At 36.0% G+C, this 26,266-nt stretch overlaps 1 protein-coding gene across 1 annotated transcript in view; it reads right to left on the reverse strand.

The window, feature by feature from the left end:
* The window catches only part of DNAJC1 (DnaJ heat shock protein family (Hsp40) member C1), a 207,622-nt gene that overhangs the window by 126,702 nt on the left and 54,654 nt on the right, over nucleotides 1–26,266 (reverse strand). The window contains exons 2-3 of the mRNA XM_082648592.1: nucleotides 6,675–6,776; nucleotides 6,133–6,179 (exon numbers count right to left, since the gene is read on the reverse strand). Coding sequence (XP_082504718.1) covers nucleotides 6,133–6,179; nucleotides 6,675–6,776 — 149 coding nt within the window. The remainder of the gene's footprint in view (nucleotides 1–6,132; nucleotides 6,180–6,674; nucleotides 6,777–26,266) is intronic.

Below are 26,266 nucleotides of genomic sequence, written 5' to 3' on the forward strand. Positions count from 1 at the left end.
TTTCCACCCCTTTACAAGGGTTCAAGGTTGAAATATTTATCATTTTATCAAAGCTTCTTAATGACATAAAGAGCCTATAAAATGAGCACTTTTTAATTTTATGTTGGTCACATTCCTTTAGAGAATAAAAAGTTCCCAAATTAGGAGATGTGGAAACAACCAATTTCTCGATAAAACTGTTTATTTGTAAACATTTAAGTGGCAATTTCCTCATTTTTTGGCTTTGCTGAAAGGGAAGAACATAACAAATAACAGCTTTCCTAGTGATGCATTTTAAATCTGCTTTCTTTAGAAGGAAATTTCAACTGAATTTAAATTTACCCGTCAGACAGTTATTGGGGCATATATTTTTAAGGTTAAAAATCAGGAATAACATTTATGATTGTAAAACTCAAAATGGTCACACACAAACAATGTTCAAAACACACAACCTGTTAATCTTAGTTCAACACATCTCATTAAATATTCTAATCACACTATTTCCAGAATTAAATCTTCACTGAAAGGCCTAATTTGGTGCAACACATTGACCAAAATATTTTAATTAAAAATATTCTGAGTTAGTCGCAGGCCTAATTACAGGAATAGAAATAGGGCCTATATTGTCAGGCAGGTCAGTAGAACTCAGTAGTAGGTTTTTCTCAAGTAAATTGACCGATCTAGGAATAATAGCGCAGCTGCTAAACTGCCAGTCTTGACATGTAAATCAATTTAAATGCAACAACTGCAGTAGCTACTTTGATAGTTATTAAATTGATACCTTGGAGATATGCTTAAAAAAATAAAGCAGAGGATTTATTACAGGCAACTTCTTTTTTCAGTACAAAAAATATTGGTTATAAATTCAAAATATATTTTATCAGGCTATCTAGAAAACGTGACTTTTAGGATCAACTTAGATTATTAATAATAATGGCAGATCAGAATAACCAATGTTCAAAGCAAAGGACATTAGTGGTACTAAACTCTTAAAGGCAGGCAAATTGTGTAGTATACAAGAATCTGCTAATTAAAATATGGTTGTGTAGTAGCTGGGCCAAAGTTTGATGTTAAATATTCCTTTTCGATATTTACATAGCAATTCTTGAACACTAATATCAAGACATAATAACACGATTTCATCAAAAGTTATCATTCCTGTCCAAAAAATTTATCTTTAAATCTATTTCTGTAAAAACTGACTCATTTTAGATTAGAAATGGATTGGCAAAAAGGTTTCAAGTGGTATAATGCAAGATTACAACATCTGAATGAAGTCCAGTGAATGAAGTCCTGAATTTATTCTGAATCTACATTCTACTTCTGATTTGTTGAGGAAAAAAGGCAGAATATTAAAATAATTATTTTCAGCTCATCTCTCCCACGAAATAACTTCAGGTAAAAAGTGTGGCTATTAATAAAGAACATCTAAGAAAGTGGCGACAATTCCCTAAGAGCATTGCTAAGTGTTAAATTTGTTTTAGATCTAAACTGTACTGGAAGAAAACCCAGCTGAGCTCATAGCTGCGAATCTCGTATCAAATATTTTATCACCATCATCTTTGAAATGCTATGTGTCTGTTAATAGCTACTATTTTCTACCCCACATATAAATTGTTAGTGCACAGCTAAATTCAAGATAGCAAAACCTTATGCACTGAACACATTAAACAAAACTAGATATTTACTAGGCTACGTCTGCCACTCTAAACAACAGTCTCCAAGGATTAAGCTTAGAATCAATGCTCTATTGATTTTACTATCAATGAACATTATGGCTCACACGACTGGCCATTTTAAGGGAAGATAGCTTCTATTATAGTTCACTTTTTAGAATATATGCTGTTAAAAGATAAATCACTGCTTTCCTGAAACACTGAAAAAATAAAGGTATTTCTTAAAATATACACAGACATTATATTCATAAGTTATTTAAGAAAAAAATGTTGTGTTGACAACATATAAAATTTAAAACATCACTGTTATGCCTTTTCTATATTTAACACATAACACTGTTAAAATAATTAAGCTCATACAAACTGCTCTTAACAATTTGTTAAAATCAGATTAAGAATGTACACATGTATGAATATTACAAGAAAATACAAAAGTAAATTTCTATGATAAAAATATCACTAATATAAAAAATCATATGGAGCTATTAATTAGAAATGAAAACATTCATCAATTCTACCTATGGCCTAATACATGTTTACATCATTTGATTTTCTTAAAATGCCCATGATGAACATAATAATGGTTACATAATTATGTGAGTTCCATTCTATAGTCTGCAATTCATCAAATATATTTAGCCTAATACAAACACTGGAAAGTAAATCTAAAAATGTTTAAATTACCAGAAGAAAAAAAAGTATGTAAATTAAAAATATTATTAGCATGCTTTGAAGAATAAAATAGTAACTATGAAATTAAAATAGAAAACATGTATATTATGAAAATGAATATTGAAATAATTCTAGCATTTGCCTGAATTGTGAATCTCCCATTGTAAAAAGTTAGAATTTTTAGCTTAAAAGAGTAACAACATCTACTTAGGTCACATACTGAAACTTAAGAATAAAAATTAATTGTACAAAGATCATAAACAGGAAACAAGCTTAAATTAATTGATCTTATTCTCCTTTATAAAATGTACATATGTGCCAAAAATTGTGGTACACAGCACTTTATATATTGTATATAATATGTGTCTTATAATATCTCCTAATTAGGGAAGGTACTAAGATAGATTTCTTATTCTCAGGTTAATGTTTATTTTTATTCAAACACACCTGTAATCAAATTTACAATAAGGAGGTAATGGATTTGTAAGTTTCATAGATTAAAGCTGAGAAAACTATACTTTCCATTGGATTTGTATATAAAATGTGACTTTACTTAGTAAACTAAAAAAATACACTGAACTTTTACAAATATAGTACCATAAAATAGACAAAAAAATTTTAAGTTGCACAAGAGGATTAGCAAAAGAATACTGGTAAAATTTAAAATAGATTTTAAACAAAAGTAAATATACTAATATTACTAAAGCACAATCTAGTGTATATATGTAGTGATTAGGATCTACTCAGGACTTTATTCCAGCTAACACTCAGGGCACTTGGATAGAATTTTATGTCAGAACATAGCTGAGCTGCTATTTCCTAAAATAAGCAAGTTACCTAAGGAGTTCAGAAGACTCCTATATTAATCTCCCTTACAAGAACCAGGAAAACTTTTTTTCATGCTATAGTCTATGCCTTTGGGAGGGAAAAAAAACTTAAAAGTTTATTCACAATTATACTTCTAGGAATCTACCCAAGAGAAATGAAAAATACCCATTCACACAGACTTGCGTGTGATAATTCACTGCAGCGTTGTTCATCATAGCGAAAAAGTGGAGACGACCTCAATGTCTATCAGTTGGTGAATGGATAAACAAAAGTGGAACGTGGAATACTATTCAGCAATAAAAAAGAATGAACTACTGGTATATGCTACAATATGGATGTACCTCAAAAACATTTTGATAATAGAAAGAAGTCAGATGCAAAAGACTATATATTAGATGATTTCATTAATATGAAGTGTCCAGAAAAACCCACATTTATAGACACATAAAGGAGATCAGTGATTGCCTGGGGCTGGGATCAGAATGGGAAATGCCTGCAAATGGACTTGAGGGAATGTTCTGAGGTGACAGAAATGGTCTAACACTGGTTGTGGATTGCACGACTCTGTAACTTTACTAAAAATCATGGAATTGTACACTTAAAATAGGTATTTTTACTAAAAATCATGGAATTGTACACTTAAAATAGGTAACTTTTATGGTATGCAAATTATACCTAAATAAGGCTGTTTAAAAAAATAAAATTTGCCTATTCCTTAAAAAAAAAAAAAAAAAAAGGTTACCCAGTTTGTTATTTTATCTATTTCAATGCTATTCTCTTTTCTACCAAAATTTTTTAAATGCACCTGATTTCAGTGAAAATACAATTATTTTTAAGGGAAATAAATAGATAAAAATGTCTATGACAATTTTCCAAATTACAAATTCCTGGAAGGTTACACATTACTTATTTAATGAATATTTATAATAAATAATTGTGATACCAAAGAGCATTTTTAAATATCAGTATAAGACAATCTTCTTTCTGAAGATAAAACTATGTTTTTTTTTTTTTTCTAAAGGAATTATAAACATTAGATAATTGTCTGTAGAGGTGCATTTCTCCTATATGTTTAAATACTCATAGGTCACCCGGCCTCAGGCGCAAGCTTTAGAGGAATGATTCTCAGCTTGATTAGCTAAGACTTTTGCCTCAAGGAAAACCAGTTACCAAAGAGTTACTTGTGCCTCAAGGGGTATAAATACTACAGCTGTTTGTGTAACTGTCAGATCCATTTTTTTCTACTAACACTCTACAATAAATGCAAAGGAAACTAATCCTAAAAAGAAAATGTTAGGTGAGTCTATGTTAATGAAGAAACAATTTTTACATGAGAAGTGATTTGTTCTGAAAAGATATAAATAATTTCGGTAATTGGAAGAAATTGTTACAAAGTTTACTGACTTTTAAAATAACAACAAACAAAAAGGCAAAATCTGATGCCAAAGATGTAGAGAGACTAAATAAAGCTATCTTTACAGACACGTTCTTGATGTGTGAAACAAAACTAGGGGCTCAGTGAGAGAAACCAACTAGAAAATATGCACAGAATGACCAACACTGCTTTCAACACACTCGTAGGACTCTTTCAACACTATGGATTATCTCAAACCAGAGGAATGTCTGCTATGGTATCTGGACCAATGCCAGCCCCTTATTATAAAGCAAAAAACTCGTCAAGAGAATATACTGAGTCCTTGCTTTGCAATCTGACAAACTGAGGTATTCAAATTAAAGAGTTAAGATGAGAACCAAGAGTGGCAGCTGACATTGTAGGATACAGACTAATTCCAGGTAATACATCTGAAGAAAGATTCAGAAGGTCACACTGCATACTTTTTTGGATTGTCTTTAAGATATATTAGCCTCCATAGAGAGATACAGATATTTAGGCTGGCGTTAGCCTAAAATCTCAAATACCTACTTTTTTCTTTAAAGGTACTCTTACTGTAAAGCACTGTTTTCAAACTACAGATTGTAGCTCACTAATATCTCCTGAAACCAACTTAGTGGACCACAATCAGCATTGTTTTTAAAAAGAAAGAAGACTGGTCTAGACTAGCCTAGAATAGAAAACATCAGTCTGTTTCACACACAATAAGTGTTTTGTCAAATTTCTGTTTCAGTTGTGTCTGTGTGTGTGTGTCTGTGTGTGTGTGTGTCCTGAGGCATGATGCAAAATGTATTTCTTACCGTGGGTCTGACTTAAAAAAAACTGAAACCGGTCACAGTAGTGTCTACCTTCCACACATTCGGAAGAGCAGAGTAAGGGGGTCTCTCTGCAATCTCCTCTTAAGTCACTAGCATATAAACCACTGTATAAATACATTACTACTCTGCTGAAAGAGGCCCAGAGAAGTCTCAAAGTGAGGTGGCTGCCTCTTCTCTGACGTTCGACCCTAAACACAGAATCACTGGAGCAGAGGAAGGGAAGGGATGGAGGCAAAAGAAATAGGAGAAAGAAGCAAATATTTTTCTTCTACTCCTATCTTCTTCAGATTTATACAAGTCTGTTCTCTCATTCACAAATGGGGTTTATTATTTTGAGGATGAGGAAACACCAAGAAATGGTAATAACTTGAATATCACTAATCGCCTAATTGCAAAACATTTAAGAAATAGAGGGGGGAAAAAAGCCCCCCAAGCGCAGATAGGAGCAATTACTGATATATCAAAAATGAATAGGTATTTGTTTGAAGTCAAGTAGAATTTTATTTCCCAGAGCATAGATACTCACGTTAAAAATATTAGCTAATGAAGCCATGATCCTGAAGTCTATAAGTACTGAATCAACCTAGTGAATATTTTCAATAGAAATTAACTCTCCTATAAACATACATTTTAAAAACAATGCACATCTTGAAAGGAACGAAAATAAAATACTAACATAATAAAATGTTTAATGAGACAATTCTCTCCTTTATAAACTGAGACATCAAAGTATAACATCTTAATTCAAAAGCAGATGAACACTCACCTCTGCCTTCGTTCATCATCCTTTAAAACTTCATAAATGGCCACCAACTAAAACAAAAGCATTACTTTAAAAATAATCTCAACTAAGGGAAATCACTTAGGGAGACGAACACACTATAATTCACATGCAAAAACCCCATGCACTCATATATACAATGAACAGATAAAATCTTAATTATAAGTAACATTTTACGGTTTTGGTAGCACCTTAAGAGGTTAAAAAAGGCTTGATACCAAAATCTTTTTGAAAGACGCAAAACTAATAATTATCTTAACATGTGATTTTTAAAAGCAAAAACTGTAATTTAGACAAGAAAATTATGACAATTATGACCCCCCCAAAATTTAGTGATTCTAATATAAAAAAATGTTGGTAAAAGCATATTTTGTAAAAAACTGAATAAATACGTATACATTATATTTCTAAACTACAATCTCATTTTAAATGGAAATATTCTACGTGTCGGTTACTGTTTCTACCATAAACATTTATTTATAAATTATCACAAAAATACATATACAATAACAGCATATTTCACTTACTTGTCTAAACTGAGTTTCTGCATTTTCATCTTTATTCTTGTCTGGATGCAAAGTTAGTGAAAGCTTACGATATGCTTTTCTAATGTCTGCAGATGAAGCATCCTGGGGGGGGGGAGGGGAAAAACACAAAGCAAACTTTGTCAGTAAAAGAAATTCCCAGAACCTTGTTAAGATCTGAGAAGACAGCCAACCAAGTGCAGGACCCCAGGCAATGTAATTTGAGCAATCAGTCTAACAACCAGGCTATGCAACTAGCCTGACCCACATGACTGAACAATTATTCAATCTAATTTGGCTCTCCTCTTAACTTTTCATTACCATACATTCATTTAAAGAAGACAGTATTTGGCAAAACTTTTCAAACACTTGCCTTCCTAAAATTAACCAATAAATCTTTTTCAGTAATTAAGAGATCAAAAAGAAACAAATTAAAAATTAATACATCCGTGTGCCTTCAAGGAAGGTCTTTATTTATCTGAGAATCCTAAAGCCAATGTCTGAAGCCCAGGCTTACCATATGTGGTTGCTTCATTGCTATTTATATTGAATTTACCATGAAGCAACAACCTATGGAATCTCAATTTCACATGTCAAAAAGTATGCCTATTTGAAGGCAGTTAACTTTGCATTTACCCAAAATAATTATAATTAGAAATAGTTATGTATATTGTCCTTAACTTTTTTTGTTAGTACTTTATAGGTTATTTTCAATGCTGTCCAGTTTCCATAGTCTGATTTGCAGAAATAAATTTGCCCACTATTTATGTATTACTAACATAGTTTAAATATATTTTAAAAGGTCACAATAGTTGAGGAAAAGTACTTTGGTTTAAGTGGATATTAAAGTTGAATTTTATGTAATCCCGTGTGTACGTGTAAACTCAGAGAACATCATTTTACATGGCCAGTAAAAAATACACGACAATAACAAATAACACACTGTTAAGTTGGGTATAAAACTTGATCTCCACTAAATTTAAAAGTTATTGCAAAAACTAACATTCATAGTGGGGCAAAATGAGGATAAAGTTGCTTATTAAATTTTATCTTGTTTTTTAGCTGAGTATTTGTTCAATTAATTCCTAAAACTGATGTACTAAAAAGTTCAAATGACTAAAAAAAAACAAAACATAACAAAAGTCTGTGTACCTGGGACTAAATAGCTGTTAAAGAAACAGAGGTGGAAAGAGGCAAAGTGAGACTACAATTAGTCTGTCAAGCTCTCTTTTATAAACCAATACTTTCATTACCAGTTTTCTGGGGCTTATTGCTCCAGGCAATCACTCTAAAGTTTCAACTTAGGTGTGAATATTTTTCTGACTTGTGGAGGGCTAAGGAGCTATAAAATTAGCAGAGTAAGTTTCGCAGGTAATATGGTTATAATTTCCATTCTCATTTGCTCAATGGAATTGATGTGTTCCTTATACTTAAATGATAGGCAGCATGTAGCAGAAAAGGATGATTATTTACTGAAACTCTGTGATGGAGATTTTGTTGAGCAAAGAGGTCAAGTGTCAAATGAATTCTCATTCCCTAATTGGGACTTTAATTTTAGATTTTTTAAAATTGGGACTATATCACAGAGAAATTCCAAAAGTAGATTTCTTACAAAATAAGAGTGTATGTATTTGCTTATGTTACAAAATTAATACATGCTCATTATGGAACATCTATGACTTACGTAACAGTCACCTAAGACATTTCCCTCCTTCCAGTCTTGGCAAGCTGACCCCAATCCTCCACTTTTCTGCCGCAGTATATATCGTAAGGGTGAATGTGGCCAGATGGCTCTCCTATTTCAAACCCTTCAGTAATGCCCAAGAACCTTCATCATCTGTCTTTTCCAGTCTTTTTAGCTTTATATCCCACTATCTTGGTCCATCCTCCTTGTCCCCCAAACCATCACACGATACGATGCTGTTCTCCAACTTGATGTTTTTGTTTTGCATCCAGCTGTGGATACAGACAGTTCTCTCCTGACTTAGAAATGGGCCTCTCAGGCTACACAGAAATACTGCCTATTTTCCTCTTGAGAATCTGCCCAGTAGGTTTATTTTACTAATAAGTGGAAAGAACTTATTAGTTTCATGCTAAGTGGACAGAACTGAAAAACTCAGAGGTCTTCCTATCTAAAAGACATGCTCTAGACAAGATGCACCTCAAACTAGCTTATGTATGTATTAAATTTTAGTTAATTACTTAAAGAATCTTAACTTATTTTATCCCATAACAAAGCTATAAGATAAGTATAGTTGTTAGCAGGCCCATTTTACTGATGAGGTAAGTGAGGCAAAAAGAAGTAATCTGCTCAAGTTCATACTACTGGCAAATAGAGGAAAACAGAATTCAAACCCAGAAAATATTGCATCAGAATCATAGCTCTCTATGTTGATTCTTTAGATTCAGTTAGTAGATTTCATCTGAGCCACTTCACAAGGGCTAAAGCTTTTGGGAAGGCAGTGAGAACAACTGCTACAATCCTACTGAGCTGATAAACTATGTGGAAAACATCCACATAACTACAATGGAATATGGTCAACTGCAGTTTTAATGGTAAAGATCCTGATATATGTTGGCTTTTACGGCACATTTTACATCGTATTTCTACTAGAGACCTGAATGTTAGAACATTCATCTCACATACACAGTAAATTAGACGTTTTACCTCTCTGGCTTTCAGAGAAAAATTTTTGATAGGACTATGGGTGAACTGGCCATCTTTAACACTGTTGACATCAGGAGATCTACAGGGTTCAACTGCCAGAATTCTTTTCCTTCTAAATGTGATATGGTTTTTTGGCAAGCTGGACATGAATTATCATAATACTTGGATGACCTCTGTAAAGAAGAGATATATGGTCATTCTTTTTGGGGTTTTTTTTTTGGTGGGGGGCTGTGCCACACAGCATGTGGGATCTTAGTTCCCTGACCAGGGATCAAACCTATGCCCCCTGCATTGGAAGTGCAGAGTCTTAACCACTGGACCACCAGGGAAGTCCCTGGTCATTCTTTATTTAAAAAAAACTCAAAAAACCATAACAACCACCTATGAAAATAATATGTTTGTCAAAATTGAAAAAAATGTGATGAGACATCAATGAAAGTGGCAGAGTAGGGAACTCCAAGGGCCTGTCACTAAAGAGAAACAGCAAATAACCTGGCAAAACCTGTCAGAATCAACTTAATCTGAACTCTTCAAACTAGTCAAAGGATTCCAGCAATCAGTCAAACACTTAGTCAAGCAAAAGGTAGCTAATTTGCAGTAAGGGTCCTGAAGATGCCAATCTGAGTTACTGGTGTGGGTTCCTAGTGTTAGAGTAAGCAAAGTGGACTTTTCTGTCCTCCAAGAACTGTGGCTGCTTGTTCTGGCCTGTCTTTTGGTTCCCTGACAGACTGTGTAAAGGGCTTACCTTTATTTTACTAAGCTCAGATCTCTCCCAGTGCAGAGAGGCAACTGTTCAGGACATTTGTCAAAAACATTTAATGGCAAATTTATCAGCAGGTGCCAAATGAGGCAAGGGATGGCAGCTGGGGTAAACAATAGACACAACAAAAGGCTTAGGAGGAAAAACTGGGAAGTGAGATGCTTTGGGGAATATGGGATTTGAAATGCTCCCATCAGAAGACCCACACACATGTGCGCCCAAGGCAGAGTAGCTGCTCAAAAACACCTGAGACGGCCCTAAATTCTCATTTCTGGCTGAGCTTTAGGCTGTATACAAGCAGCAGGTGAAGTCTAAGGGTGAGTTGTAAACTGCCTAGCTGAGTGTTGAAGGCATGCCCCAACATATACGCAGGACCCACTGCCAAAGATTTTGAGGTTTTTTTGTTTGTTTGTTTCTGGTCCCAAACCTTTAAGGAAATCTCTGCTGAATCATTAGCTGACCCCTAAGCTAATCAAACAGATGTCAGTGGCCACACATGGCAAAGAATATACACTTTACAAAATTAGTTCAGAAAAATCACTAGACAAACAACACCAACCACAGGCAGCAAAAAACAAACAAACAAAAAAACCCCTGATGAGGTAAAATAATCTAATTACTACATTATATATTCAAAATGTCCAGTACTCATTAAAAATTATGAAGTATGCAAAGAAACAAGGAAGTATGGCCCACACACACAGAAAAAAGGAATTCAGAGAAATTGTCCCTGATGAAGACCAGACACTGGATTTACTGGAGAAAGACTTTTGATCAACTGTTTTAAATATGCTCAAGAGCATGTACAAAGAACTAATAGAAAGAACAAGAATGATGTCTCACCAAATTGAGAGTATCAACAGAGACATAAAATTTTTAAAGGAACTAAAGAAAAATTCTGGACTTGAAAAATACAATAACTGAAATTTAAAAAATCACTAGAGGGGCTCAAAAGCAGATTTGAGCAGGTAGAAGAAAAAAATCTATGAACTTGAAGATAGGTCAATTGAGATTTTCCAATAATAGGAGCAAAAAGAAGAAAAAAAATGAAGAAAAATGAACAGAGCCTAAGAGATCTGTGGGACACCACCAAGTATACCAACATACATTTAATAAGAGTCCAAGAAGGAGAATAGAGAAAAGGGCAAAAAAAAAAAAAAAAAAAAAAGACTGAAAACTTCTAAAATTTGATAAAAGACATGAATATACACATCCAAGAAATCTCAACAAATCCTAAGTAGGGTAAACACAAAGAAATCCATACCTAGAAACATTCCACTCAAACTGTTCAAAGACACAGAGAATCCTGAGAAGAGCAGAGTGATTCATTATGTACAAGGAATTCTCAAAAACATTAACAGCTAATTTCTCATCAGAAGCCATGGTGGCCAGAAGTTAATGCAATGACACATTCAAAGTGCTTAAAAAAATCTGTTAAGCAAGAATTCTATATCCAGCAAAGCTATTCCTCAAAAAAGAAAGAGAAATTAAGATATTCCAATTAAACAAAAGATAAGAATTCATTTCTAGTAGACTTGCTCTACAAAAAGTGCTGCAGAGAGTCCTTCAGGCTGAAAGAAAAAAATACCAGGCAGTCACTCAATTCATACAAAGAAATAAAGAACACTGATAAAGATAACTATATAGATAAATATAAAAGTCAATATTCATGTATTTCTAGTTAGTAACTCCAATTTTTTATATGATGTAAAAGACAACTATTAAAGCAATAATAATAAATGTCTTAAATAATGTCTATGTCTCAAATAAAATGATAATATAGATCTACGTCTATGTGCATACACGTATAAAGATGTAATCTGTGACAATAACTATATAAGGAAGGGGAACACAGCTATACAGGAGCCAAATTTTTTATACGATTGAAACTAACTTGCTATTAATTCAAACTAGATTACTATAAATTAACATTAGTTGTAATCTCCATGGCAAACACTAAGAAAATAAAGATCTACTGTAAAAGAAACAAAAAGCAAATCAAATAGTACACTAAGAATACTGTGAACAATTGTATGCCAATTAGGAAACCCAGATGAAATAGACAAATTTCTAGAAACACACAAACTGACTCATGAAGAAACAGAAAAAATGAATAGACCTAAAACAAGTAAAGAGATTGATCAGTTAATAAAAACCAAAAAAATCCAACATCCTACACAGAAATGCCCAAAACCTCAAAACTAGATGACTTTCACTACTGAATTCTGTCAAACATTTGAAGAAATCACAGTCCTCTTTAAACTCTTCCAAAACATAGAGGAAGGATACCAAAACCAGAAAAACTCCTCAAGAAAGAAAACTATAGATCAATATTCCTTATGAATACAGATGCAAAAATTCCTCAGCAAACTTCTAGTAAACTGCATCCAGCTGCATATAAAAAGAATTACATACCATGACCAAGTGAGATTTAACCCACGAATGCAAGGGTGTTTCAGTGCATGAAAACCAATCAATATATCATATTAATTAAATGAAGAACAAAAAACCACAGTCATCTCAATTGATGCAGAAAAAGCATATCCAACACCATTTAATAACAAAACACTCAACTAGGACTAGAAGGAAACTTTCTCAAGTTAATAAAGGGCATCTACGAAAAACCCACAGGTAACCTCCTACCTGAATGGTGAATGAAGTCTGAAACCTTTTCCCCAAGATCAGTAGTAAGAGGGATATCTGTTCTGACCTGAGCAATTAGTCAAGAAAAAGAAATAAAAGGCATCCAAATTAGAATGGAAGAATTAATACTCTCTGTATTCACAGATGACATGATCCTATACGTGGTAAATCCTAAAGCATCACAGAACTAGTATTAGAGCTAAGAAGTAAATGTATTAAGTTGTAGGATACAAGATCAATATATAAAGATCAGCTGTATTTCTACATACTAGCAATTAAAAATCCAAAAATGAAACTAAGAAAACAAATCCTTGACAATAGCATCAAAATTAATAAAATACTTCGGAATAAGTTTAACAAAAGAAGTGTAACATTTGTACACTATGAACTATAAAACATTGCTGAAAGAAATGAAAGAAGGTCTTAATAAATGGAGAGGCATCTATGTTCATGGACTGGAAGACAATATTAAAATGGCAATAATTTGCAAGTTGATCCACAGATTCAATGCAATCCCTACCAAAATCCCACCTGGCATTTTGCAGAAATTTACATGCTTATTCTAAAATTCATAGGGAAATGCCAGGGACCCAGAATAGCTACAATACCCTGAAAACAAAGTTGGAAGATTCATATGTCCTGATTTCAAAACTTACTGCAAAGCTATAGTCATCAAGACAGTGTGGTCATGACATATGGACAGACATACAGCTCAATATAAGAATTCAGAATCCAAAAATAAACCTATTCATCTATGGTCAAATTGATTTTCAACAAGGTGCCAACATCATTCAATAGAGAAAGAACAATCTTTTCAACAAATGATGTTGAGATAACTGGATATTCACATGCAAAAAAAAAAAAAAAAGAAAGAAGTTGGACCCTTATCTCACATGATATAAAAAAACTAACTTGAAATGAATCAAAGTCCCAAATATAAGAGCTAAAACTATAAGACTCTTAGAAGAAAACACAGAGGTAAATCTATACAACCTTGGATTTTTACAATGGATTCTTAGCTATGATATTAAAAGAACAGGCAACAAAAGAAAAAGAAAAAATATACAAATTGTACTTAATCAGAATTTAAAACTTTGCAGCCACTGTGCAAGTTTGGTGGTTCCTTAAAAAAATAAACATAGAGTTACCATATAACCTTTTAATTATATTCCGAGGTATTTACTGAAAAGAATGAAAACTGGTGTCCAAACAAAAGCTTGTACACAAATGTCCACAGCAATACTATTCACAATAGCCCAAAAGTAGAAACAACCCAACGTCCGCTAACTGATGAATGGATAAACAAAATGTGGTATAGGTATATCAATACAATGAATATTACTCAGACATAAAAGGAATGAAGTACTGATATATGCTACAACATGAATGAATCTTGAAAACCCGATGCTAAATGAGAAAAGCAGACACAGAAAGCCATGTATTTCATGATTCCACTTTAACTGTCCATTTGTCCTTTGTGGACAAATCTATTGATACTGAAAGCAAATCAGTAGTTCCCAGGGGCTAGGGAGAGAGGTGAATGAGGAGTGACTGCTTAATACACACAGAGCTTCTTTTCGGGGTGCTGAAAATGTCCTGGAATTAGATGATGGCTGAACAACACTGTGAATACACTAGAGATCATGGAATTGTACACTTAAAATGGTGAATTTTACGTTTCATGAATATCTCAATTTTTAAAAATTGAAACAATGCAGAATTATCTTTATTGCACGCTATGTGCTAGGCACCATTCTAGACACAATATGTGTTAATTCCCTTGATTTTTACAACCCTTGGTGATAGGTATAATTATTATCTTTATTTTAATGAGGAAACTGGGGCTTAAACTAAGGCTTAGTAATCTGCCAAAATGTTACATAGATACTACATAGCAGAAATTTCCTGACAGAAATTTAGTCTCACCTCCCATGCTACCTCTTCTAGAATTAAGGACTATTTTCTGCATATCCTATGGCCACTCCTTGATTATCCTCTAATGTAAATTAAGCTATATACATCAAAATGGAGCCAGCTATCTCTGGGAGTCTGAAAAGCAGGATTAGTAGTAACCTGATATAGCTCAACCCAGAGATGTTTTAAATGTATGGATTGGGCTTCCCTGGTGGCCGTGGTTGAGAGTCCGCCTGCCGATGCAGGGGACGTGGGTTCATGCCCGGGTCCGGGAAGATCCCACATGCCGCGGAGCGGCTGGGCCCGTGAGCCATGGCCGCTGAGCCTGCGCTCCGCAACGGGAGAGGCCACAACAGTGAGAGGCCCGCGTACCGCGAAAAAAAAAAAAAAAATGTGTGGATTGTTCCCAGTGAACACTCCTCTAGAGGTAGATACATTAATCTAAATGAACAAATTCTTACCTAATTTACTTTTGAACAGATCTGATAAGGATGTTAGATGTGGGACAAATCTCAGAGAAATTTACTCGTATTCTAGATTATATTAGAGTTAGCCCGCTTCCACTTACTATGATGCTTAGGATGAAGATGGGCTTGAAAATAACTAAGCCACTTACTAGCTATGTGATTTTGGACGATTTACCTACTCTAAGTTTCAAGTTCTCATCTATAAAATGGAAATAATAATGTTACAACACCTAAATATATATACATGTATGTAAATATACATACACACATACATATATGTACATAATGTGATTATAGCATCTGGCACATAGTAGTGTTGAGTAAATGAAAACTGTTATAATATGTAGGCTAGAAAGTCACTATTTCTCTTTCATTTTAACACTTACCAAACCTGACTTGCAGTTTATTTGGATTTGTGCTTCAGACCGTGAGTACTAAGGAATTGAGGAGTAAAATGAATTTGGATGGTTTTTATTTATTGATTTGACAATATTTATTGAGTACCTACTACGCACCACCATTGAGGACACAGTAGTGAACAAAATAAACCCAATCTATCCTCATAAAAGCTTTGCAAGGTAAGAACACTGAAAATTCTGTCTTAGGTGATCCAAGAGGGGTTTCTTATTTTACTTTATATCAGGGATTGGCAAACATTTTCTGTAAAGGGCCAGATAGTAAATACTGGAGGCTTTGCAGGCAAAAAAGTCTCTGCTGCAATTATTCAGCTCGGCCACTGTAGTGAGAAAGCAGCCACAGACGACACATAAACAAATGGGTGTGGTGGTGATCCAGTGAAATTTTATTTTTAACAACAGTTAGTGCCTGGTTTTGGCCCATGGAGTGTAGTTTGACCCCTGATTTATATCAGTGGATTACCAATAATCTAAAACTCATTCTATTTACAGTGTCTTTGCAAATTTGAGACCCACGTATTTTTAGGTCTGCCAGGAGGTTAACAAAACAAAAATGAGAAGACCTTATACAGAATCTGACAAAAGTAAACTGTTTTTTTTTTAATTTATTTTTTTAAACAGCAGGTTCTTATTATTCACCCATTTTACACACATCAGTGTATACATGTCAATCCCAATCGCCCAATTCAGCACACCACCACCCGCACCCCCCACTGTTTTCCCCCCTTAGTGTCCATACATTTGTTCTCTACATCTGTGTCTCAATTTCTGCCCTGCAAACCGGTTCATCTGTACCATTTTTCTAGATTCCACATATATGCGTTAATACATGATATTTGTTTTTCTCTTTCTGACTTACTTCACTCTGTATGACAGTCTCTACATCCATCCACGTCTCAACAAATGACCCAATTTCGTTCCTTTTTATGGCTGAGTAATATTCCATTGTATATATGTACCACAACTTCTTTATCCATTCGTCTGTCGATGGGCATTTAGGTTGCTTCCATGACCTGGCTACTGTAAATAGTGCTGCAATGAACATTGGGCTGCATGTATCTTTCTGAACTATGGTATTCTCTGGGTATATTCCCAGTAGTGGGATTCCTGGGTCATATGGTAATTCTATTTTTAGGTTTTTTTTTTGTTTTTTTTTCGGTATGTGGGCCTCTCACTGTTGTGGCCTCTCCCGTTGCGGAGCACAGGCTCCGGACGCGCAGCCTCAGTGGCCATGGCTCACGGGCGCAGCCGCTCCACGGCATGTGGGATCTTCCTGGACCAGGGCACGAACCCGTGTCCCCTCCATCGGCAGGCAGACTCGCAACCACTCCGCCACCAGGGAAGCCCTATTTTTAGTTTTTTAAGGAACCTCAATACTGTTCCCCACAGTGCCTGTATCAATTTACATTCCCACTAATGGTGCAAGAGGGTTCCCTTTTCTCCACACCCTCTCCAGCATTTGTTGCTTGTAGATTTTCTGATGATGCCCATTCTAACAGGTGTGAGGTGATACCTCATTGTAGTTTTAATTTGCATTTCTCTAATAATTAGTGAGGTCGAGCAGCTTTTCATGTCCTTCTTGGCCATCTGTAAGTCTTCTTTGGAGAAATGTCTGTTTAGGTCTTCTGCCCAATTTTGGATTGGGTTGTTTGTTTAATATTGAGCTGCATGAGCTGTTTATATATTTTGAAGATTACTCCTTTGTCCATGGATTCATTTGCAAATATTTTCTCCCATTCTGAGGGTTGTCATTTCGTCCTGTTTATGGTTTCCTTTGCTGTGCAAAAGCTTTTAAGTTTCATTAGGTCCCATTTGTTTATTTTTGGTTTGATTTCCATTACTGTAGGAGGTGGATCAAAAAAGATCTTGCTGTGATTTATGTCATAGAGTGTTCTGCCTATGTTTTCCTCTAAGAGATTTATAGGGTTCGGTCTTACATTTAGAATCCATTTTGAGTTTATTTTTTGTATGGTGTTAAGGAGTGTTCTAATTTCATTCTTTTACATGTAAATGTCCAGTTTTCCCAGCACCACTTATTGAAGAGACTGTCTTTTCTCCATTGTATATCCTTGCCTCCTTTGTCATAGATTAGTTGACCATAGGTGCGTGGGTTTATCTCTAGGCTTTCTATTCTGTTCCACTGATCTACAGTTCTGTTTTTGTGCCAGTACCGTACTGTCTTGATTACTGTAGCTTATAGTCTGAAGACCAGAAGCCTGATTCCTCCAGCTTTGTTTTTCTTTCTCAAGATTGCTTTGGCTATTTGGGGTCTTTTGTGTTTCCATACAAATTGTGAAATTCTTTGCTCTAGTTATGTGAAAAATGTCAGTGGTAGTTTGATAGGGATTGCATTGAATCTGTAGATTGCTTTGGGTAGTAGAGTCATTTTCACAACGTTGACTCTTCCAATCCAAGAACATGGTATATCTCTCCACCTATCTGTATCATCTTTAATTTCTTTCATCAGTGTCTTATAGTTTTCTGCATACAGGTGTTTTGTCCCCCTAGGTAGGTTTATTCCTAGGTATTTTATTCTTTTTGTTGCAATTGTAAATGGGAGTGTTTTCTTAATTTCACTTTCAGATTTTTCATCATTAGTGTATAGGAATGCCAGAGATTTCTGTGCATTAATTTTGTATCCTGCAACTTTACCAAATTCACTGATTAGCTCTAGTAGTTTTCTGGTGGCATCTTCCGGATCCTCTATGTATAGTATCATGTCATCTGCAAACAGTGACACTTTTACTTCTTCTTTTCCAATTTGTATTCCTTTTATTTCTTTTTCTTCTCTGATTGCCGAGGCTAGGACTTCCCAAACTACGTTAAATAGTGGTGAGGGTGGACATCCTTGTCTTGTTCCTGATCTTAGAGTAAATGCTTTCAGTTTTTCACCATTGAGAATGATGTTTGCTGTGGGTTTGTCATATATGGCCTTTATTATGTTGAGGTAGGTTCCCTCTATGTCCACTTTCTGGAGAGCTTTTATCATAAATGGGTGCTGAATTTTGCCAAAAGCTTTTTCTGCATCTATTGAGATGATCATATGGTTTTTCTCCTTCAATTTGTTAATATGGTGTATCACACTGATTGATTTGCGTACACTGAAGAATCCTTGCATCCCTGGGACAAATCCCACTTGATCATGGTGTATGACCCTTTTAATGTGTTGTTGGATTCTGTTTGCTAGTATTTTGTTGAGGATTTTTGCATCTATATTCATCAGTGATACTGGTCTGTAATTTTCTTTTTTGTAGTATCTCTGTCTAGTTTTGGTATCAGGATGATGGTGGATTCATAGAATGAGTTTGGGAATGTTCCTTCCTCTGTAACTTTTTGGAAAGGTTTGAGAAGGATGGGTGTTAGCTCTTCTCTGAATGTTTGACAGAATTCACCTGTGAAGCCATCTGGTCCTGGACTTTCATTTGTTGGAAGATTTGTAATCACAGTTTCAATTTCATTACTTGTGATAGGTCTGTTCATATTTTCTATTTCTTCCTGGTTCAGTCTTGGAAGGTTATACCTTTGTAAGAATTTGTCCATTGCTTCCAGGTTGTCCATTCTATTGGCATAGAGTTGCTTGTAGTAGTCTCTTAGGATGCTTTGTATTTCTGTGGTGTCTGTTGTAACTTCTCCTTTTTCATTTCTAATTTTATTGATTTGAGTCCTCTCCCTCTTCTTCTTGATGAGTCTGGCTAACAGTTTATGAATTTTGTTTATCTTCTCAAAGATCCAGCTTTTAGTTTTATTGATCTTTGCTACTGTTTTCTTTGTTTCTACCTCATTTATTTCTGCTCTGATCTGTAAGATTTCTTTCCTTCTGCTAACTTTGGGTTTTGTTTGTTCTTCTTTCTCTAGTTCCTTTAGGTGTAAGGTTAGATTGTTTATTTGAGATGTTTCTTGTTTCTTGAGGTAGGCTTGTATAGCTATAAACTTCCCTCTTAGAACTGCTTTTGCTGCATCCCATAGGTTTTGGATCGTCATGTTTTCATTGTCATTTGTCTCTAGGTATCTTTCTATTTCCTCTTTGATTTCTTCAGTAATCTCTTGGTTATTTAGTAACGTACTGTTTAGCCTCCATGTGTTTGTATTTTTTATGTTTTTTTCCCTGTAATTCATTTCTAATCTCATAGTGTTGTGGTCAGAAAAGATGCTTGATATTATTTCAATATTCTTAAATTTACTGAGGCTTGATTTGTGACTCAAGGTGTGATCTATCTTGGAGAATGTTCCGTGCCCACTTGAGAAGAAAGTGTAATCCACTGTTTTTGGATGGAATGTCCTATAAATATCAATTACGTCTATCTGGTCTATTATGTCATTTAAGGCTTCTGTTTCCTTATTAATTTTCTGCTTGGATGATCTGTCCACTGGTGTAAGTGAGGTATTAAAAGTCCCCCACTAGGGTTTCCCTGGTGGTGCAGTGGTTGAGAGTCCACCTGCCAATGCAGGGGACACAGGTTCGTGCCCCAGTTCAGGAAGATCCCACATGCAGCGGAGTGGCTGGGCTGGGGAGCCATGGCTGCTGAGCCTGCGCGTCTGGAACCTGTGCTCCGCAACGGGAGAGGCCACAACAGTGAGAGGCCCATGTACCGCAAAAAAAAAAAAAAAAGTCCCCCACTATTAGTGTGTCACTGTCGATTTCCTCTTTTATAGCTGTTAGCAGTTGCCTTCTACATTGAGGTGCTCCTATGTTGGGTGCATATATATTTATAATTGTTATATCTTCTTCTTAGATTGATCCCTTGATCATTATGTAGTGTCCTTCCTTGTCTCTTGTAACATTCTTTATTTTAAAGTCTATTTTATATGATATGAGTATTGCTACTCCAGCTTTCTTTTGATTTCCATTTGAATGGAATACCTTTTTCCAACCCCTCACTTTCAGTCTGTATGTGTCCCTAGGTCTGAAGTGGATGGCATATATATGGGTCTTGCTTTTGTATCCATTCAGCAAGCCTGTGTCTTTTGGTTGGAGCATTTAATCCATTCACATTTAAGGTAATTATCAATATGTATAGTCCTATTACCATTTTCTTAATCGTTTTGGGTTTGTTTTCGTAGGTCCTTTTCTTCTCTTGTGTTTCCCACTTAGAAAAGTTCCTTTAGCATTTGTTGTAGAGCTGTTTTGGTGGTGCTGAATTCTCTTAGCTTTTGCTTGTCTGTAAAGCTTATGATTTCTCCATTGAATCTGAATGAGATCCTTGCTGGGTAGAGTAATCTTGGTTGTAGGTTTTTCCCTTTCATCACTTTAAGTATATCATGCCACTCCCTTCTGGCTTGTAGAGTTTCTGCTGAGAAATCAGCTGTTAACCTCATGGGAGTTCCCTTGTACATTATTGGTCATTTTTTCCTTGCTTTCAAGAATTTTTCTTTGTCTTTAATTTTTGCCAATTTGATTACTATGTGTCTCGGCGTCTTTCTCCTTGGGTTTATTCTGCCTGGGACTCTCTGCACTTCCTGGACTTGGGTGGCTATTTCCTTTCCCATGTTAGGGAAGTTTTCGACTATAATCTCTTCAAATATTTTCTCAGGTCCTTTCTCTCTCCCTTCTCCTTCTGGGACCCCTATAATGTGTATGTTGCTGCGTTTAATGTTGTCCCAGAGGTCTCTTAGGCTGTCTTCATTTCTTTTCATTCTTTTTTCTTTATTCTCTCCACAGCAGTGAATTCCACCATTCTGTCTTCCAGGTCACTTATCCATTCTTCTGCCTCAGTTTTTCTGCTATTGATTCCTTCTAGTGTATTTTTCAGTTCAATTATTGTATTATTGTTCATCTTTGTTTGTTTGTTCTTTAATTCTTCTTGGTCTTTGTTAAACATTTCCTGCATCTTCTCGATCTTTGCCTCCATTCTTTTTCCGAGGTCCTGGATCATCTTCACTCTCATTATTCTGAATTCTTTTTCTGGAAGGTTGCCTATCTCCACTTCATTTAGTTGTTTTTCTGGGGTTTTATCTTGTTCCTTCATCTGGTACATAGCCCTCTGCCTTTTCATCTTGTCTATCTTTCTACGAATGTGGTTTTTGTTCTATAGGCTGCAGGATTGTAGTTCTTCTTGCTTCTGCTGTCTGCCCTCTGGTGGATGAGGCTATTTAAGAGGCTTGTGCAAGTTTCCTGACGGGAAGGACTGATGGTGGGTAGAGCTGGCTGTTGCTCTGGTGGGCAGAGCTCAGTACAACTTTAATCCACTTGCCTGCTGATGGGTGGGGCTGTGTCCCACCTCTGTCGGTTGTTTGGCCTGAGGTGACCCAACACTGGAGCCTACCTGGGCTCTTTGGTGGGGCTAATGGCGGACTCTGGGAGGGCTCACGCCAAGGAGTTCTTCCCAGAACTTCTGCTGCCAGTGTCCTTGTCCTCACGGTGAGACACAGCCACCCCCTGCCTCTGCAGGAGACCCCCCAACACTACCAGGTAGGTCTGGTTCAGTCTCTATGGGGTCATTGCTCCTTCCCCTCGGTCCCCATGCACACACTACTTTGTGTGTGCCCTCCAAGAGTGGAGACTCTGTTTCCCCCAGTCCTGTCGAAGTCCTGCAATCAAATCCCGCTAGCCTTCAAAGTCTGATTCTCTAGGAATTCCTCCTCCCGTTGCCGGACCCACAGGTTCTGAAGCCTGATGTGGGGCTCAGAACCTTCACTCCAGTGGGTGGACTTCTGTGCTTTAAGTGTTCTCCAGTTTGTGGGTCACCCACCCAGCAGTTATAGGATTTGATTTTATTGCTATTGCGCCCCTCCTACCATCTCATTGTGGCTTCTCCTTTGTCTTTGGATGTGGGGTATCTTTCTTGATGAGTTCCAGTGTCTTCCTCTCAATGACTGTTCAGCAGTTAGTTGTGATTCCAGTGCTCTCGCAAGAGGGAATGAGAGCACGTCCTTCTACTCCATCATCTTGAACCAATCTTCAGTAAACTGTTCTTAATAAAACTTCCTATTGCCTTGAAAAAACTCAAGAGTATTAAATCCAAGAGAAGAACATATATCAGATTCAGTAAAAAGGGAAGACTATAGTTATCCAAACTATATATTTAGGCACATAGTTGAAGAACTTCAAACTCTGGTTGACATCTGGGTATCTTAATTTCTGTAATGTTATTACCCAAGGTCAACTGCCTCAAACTTAGTAATTCCATGCAATCTTTCTAAGTCCTTGGGTCATTTTCTCATCTGATATTACTGAGTAAAAAGCTCAAGCTGAACTCTTGATAATGACATTGTCCTCTTTACTCAGGCCTTTGCACTTAAATTTATAGTCCACTCCCACCCTCCACCCCCCAAAAAAGCCAACAACAACAAAAACTAAACAAAAAACTATGTGCCTGGATACAAGTGCATTTACCACTAGAAGAACTAAATAACAGAGGCATTTAAGGAGGCATTTAAGGACCAGGAGGATAAGACAGGAAACTTGTGCTCACCATAACTTCAGGACTATGGGATTTTTTCCAGGTTCACAGAAAATTCAAAATAAATTGGAAAAAAAAATCAAAATAAACTGAAAAAGGAAAATGTTTTTCAAATGATTTTTCATGGCAATAATAAATAAATAATAAAGTCATTTACTTCATAATAAATTTTAAGTCTGGGCTTCTATGGTTGACCTGCTACAAAAGAAGCAGGGAGAAAGCTTTGGGTTCTTCCACTGGAGATCACTGTTAAAAGTCAATTGCCTTTGGAGAAAACTACTAAAATTTATGTAAGATGACAGCTTTAGTTCACTTTTCTTAGCCTTAAACTACATATAGGAACCAATAAAGGGCTAGTTTATATCAAAATCCTGGTTATTGATGCTCATATAGAACATACATCTTATTATTTTTTGAGAATCAAGGTTGGTAAGAATAATTTGTTGACAAATCAGATAATTTCCAGTACAGTAAAAGAGGAATGCATTCTATCCTCTTATTTTTAACTTGCATTGAAATAAATTTGGATTAATAACATGTTTATTTAAGTTGAACACACCTCTGCCCTCCCCATAAGATTAAAAATGCAAGCCTTCTCCAAAATGTAGATAAACAAAATACTGCAGCCTCAAGAGACAGCTGCTTCTGATATCTAATTACTGGGGGACTGAGCTGGCAGGAACATCAAATCAACTATTCACAAAACAAAATCATCATTTCTGGTAACCAGATTAGTTATCTTAGACTATATTTTGTAACTAATTTATCTTGAAAGGGAAGTCAATGGCAGGGGCACAAAGCAGGATGGACAGTTCTATATTAAAGAGATTTGAGAGACAGAACCAAATGTATATTTTTAAAAAAATTTAGCAAGGCAGAAATAAAAGTTGAAATTACATATTACCTAAAAATTAATGAAAAGGAAAATATTTGGTATCAAAACCTATGACAGCTAAAGCTCTACTGAGAGGATAATACTTGTAGCTTTAAATACTCTTTTAACAAGACAATCCGAAAATGAATGAAGTGCCCAGCCTAAGAAAGTAGAAAAAGAATAACAAAATACACAAAAGAAAATAGGAAGAACAAAAATACATAAAAGGTGAAAGTAATGAAACCGAAAAGGAAAAAAAGCTGGTTCTTTGGGAAAGTGAATAAAACGTACCAGACACAGAGTGCCTTGATGGTCACTTAAAACCTCAGTTTCTGTATCTTGAATATTCTCACATATCAACTTTCTTTTCCTTTCCGCTGACCCCGCCTCCTGCACTGTCCAATAGCAGAGCCAAACGATCTCATCTGAAAGCTCAGCCAAGACAAGTTCTAGACATGGTACTGGGAACTTTCAAAATCTGTCCTTCACCTAATCAGTTTTGCATTTACTCCCTTTCAGAGACAGATTTTTTTTTTTGCGGTACGCGGGCCTCTCACTGCTGTGGCCTCTCCTGTTGCGGAGCACAGGCTCCGGACGCGCAGGCTCAGCGGCCATGGCTCACGGGCCCAGCCGCTCCGCGGCATGTGGGATCTTCCCGGACCACGGCACGAACCCGTGTCCCCTGCATCGGCAGGCGGACTCCCAACCACTGCACCACCAGGGAAGCCCGACAGATTGGTTCTTAATACCAGAGCACCAGTTCCCCTTGCAGGGCTTTTTTCTGCTGTGTTTCTTGCAGACTATGTCTTGTCCCTGGTAGTCTTCTTCCCAATGACAGAAGCCCCAACTCCTGAATGTCAGCCCAGGGAATAGTCCCCAAGGCTCACAGCTGGACCTCTTAGAGAACAGTCAACTGACTGCTACTGCTAAATGGTTTGTCCATTTTCCCACTGGTATGCTTCCACTCTGACATGGTAAGTGAGAAGGTGGCTACAGTCAATGGAAGTGATTTCATGATTTCAAATCCATGCCACACCAAAGGAAAAACAGATAGGCGTCCATGCCTACTAACAGAAATGTAAAAGCAGCAGAAGCACAGCCTCCATCTGATTTCCACCTTCCAAAATTTACCAAAGTATGTCTGATTGGTCAAAGCTATATTATATCCAGAACACTTAACTGCAAGTGAGTCTGAGAAACATAGTTATTAACTTTCCACGCTTTGTACAGTAAAGCACACCAGAAGGAAGGAATAAATGTTGAAACCAATCCACTGTATTTACTACATAGAAGGTTTGTTTTCTCACATCATCCTCTAATTTTAATATATAAATTCTTACAGCATTTAAGAAAGCTGATAAATTTGTAAAATAAATGTGCAAACCAGGAAATGCTTTTTGAATGCTTTTCTTTGGATCTCTGAAATTAACTCACTTCTTTAGGGTGAAACCTTTATCTCCAAATAAAGACGTGTAATAGTCCACTACATTTTTCCTTTTCTTCAAGGACTGTCAGGGTAAATTTCTAAATTATTCATAGTATGGATTGTAAATCCCCGAAGACAGAGACCAATTCTTTCAATTTATGTTTTTATAAGTTCCCACTAGAAAGCATAAATAATACAGTTCTCCCAATAATAATACAGTTCTTCCTCCTTTCCCAGTTTTTCCTTTTAGGTAAATGGCACCACTATCTACTCAGTAGCCACAGCCAAAAATCTAACGGTAAACCTCAATTATTTTCGTTCCTTCAGTTTCCTTATGTAATTTGTCAGGTGTCCACACACTCCCCTGATCCTAGTCCAAGCAACCTATTCTTGGCCCTTCTATGGGACTCTGTTCAAAGTATATGTTGCTTCAAATATCATGGCTCCTCTGGTATATAAAGTGGATATTCAGTCCACCTTCTTTCTAATCCAGCATTGTCTAAAAAGAATTTTGCACAATGAGAGAAATGTTCCAGACCTGCACATGTAGCCACAGAGCACTTGAGATGTGGGAAGCATGACTAAAGAACTGAATTTAAATTTCATTTAATTTTAATTCAGTTAAATTTAAATAGCCACATGTGGTTAGCGGCTACTATGTTCAACAATGAATTTCTAGAGCATCTTCCCATACTAAAGAAGTTAGACGCACTCTGATCTAGTATGCAAAACTGAGGCAAAGACCACTTCTGCTGCCAAACAAGGTCACAGGTTTTTCTGTGATAGTATAAGAAGTCCTGTTTCAACCACTAGCTTCATGGCTGCCAGACACTCCTTTGGGTGGAACAGGTATAGTGCAGCAGTTGCAGTGGCTAACTGATCATGACAGTTCCCTGATCACGATAGCTTCCTAACTGTAGCAATCATAGTACAGTCCAATTAAGAGATATTGGAAAAGTCTAGGATAATCACAGGGGAGACAGAATTCAGTATTGTAGAAAAGTAGCAATGAGTTTATCTTAGGTAA

The sequence above is a fragment of the Grampus griseus genome (assembly GCF_964374135.1).
Source record: "Grampus griseus genome assembly, chromosome: 2".
Taxonomy (NCBI): Eukaryota; Metazoa; Chordata; class Mammalia; order Artiodactyla; family Delphinidae; genus Grampus; species Grampus griseus.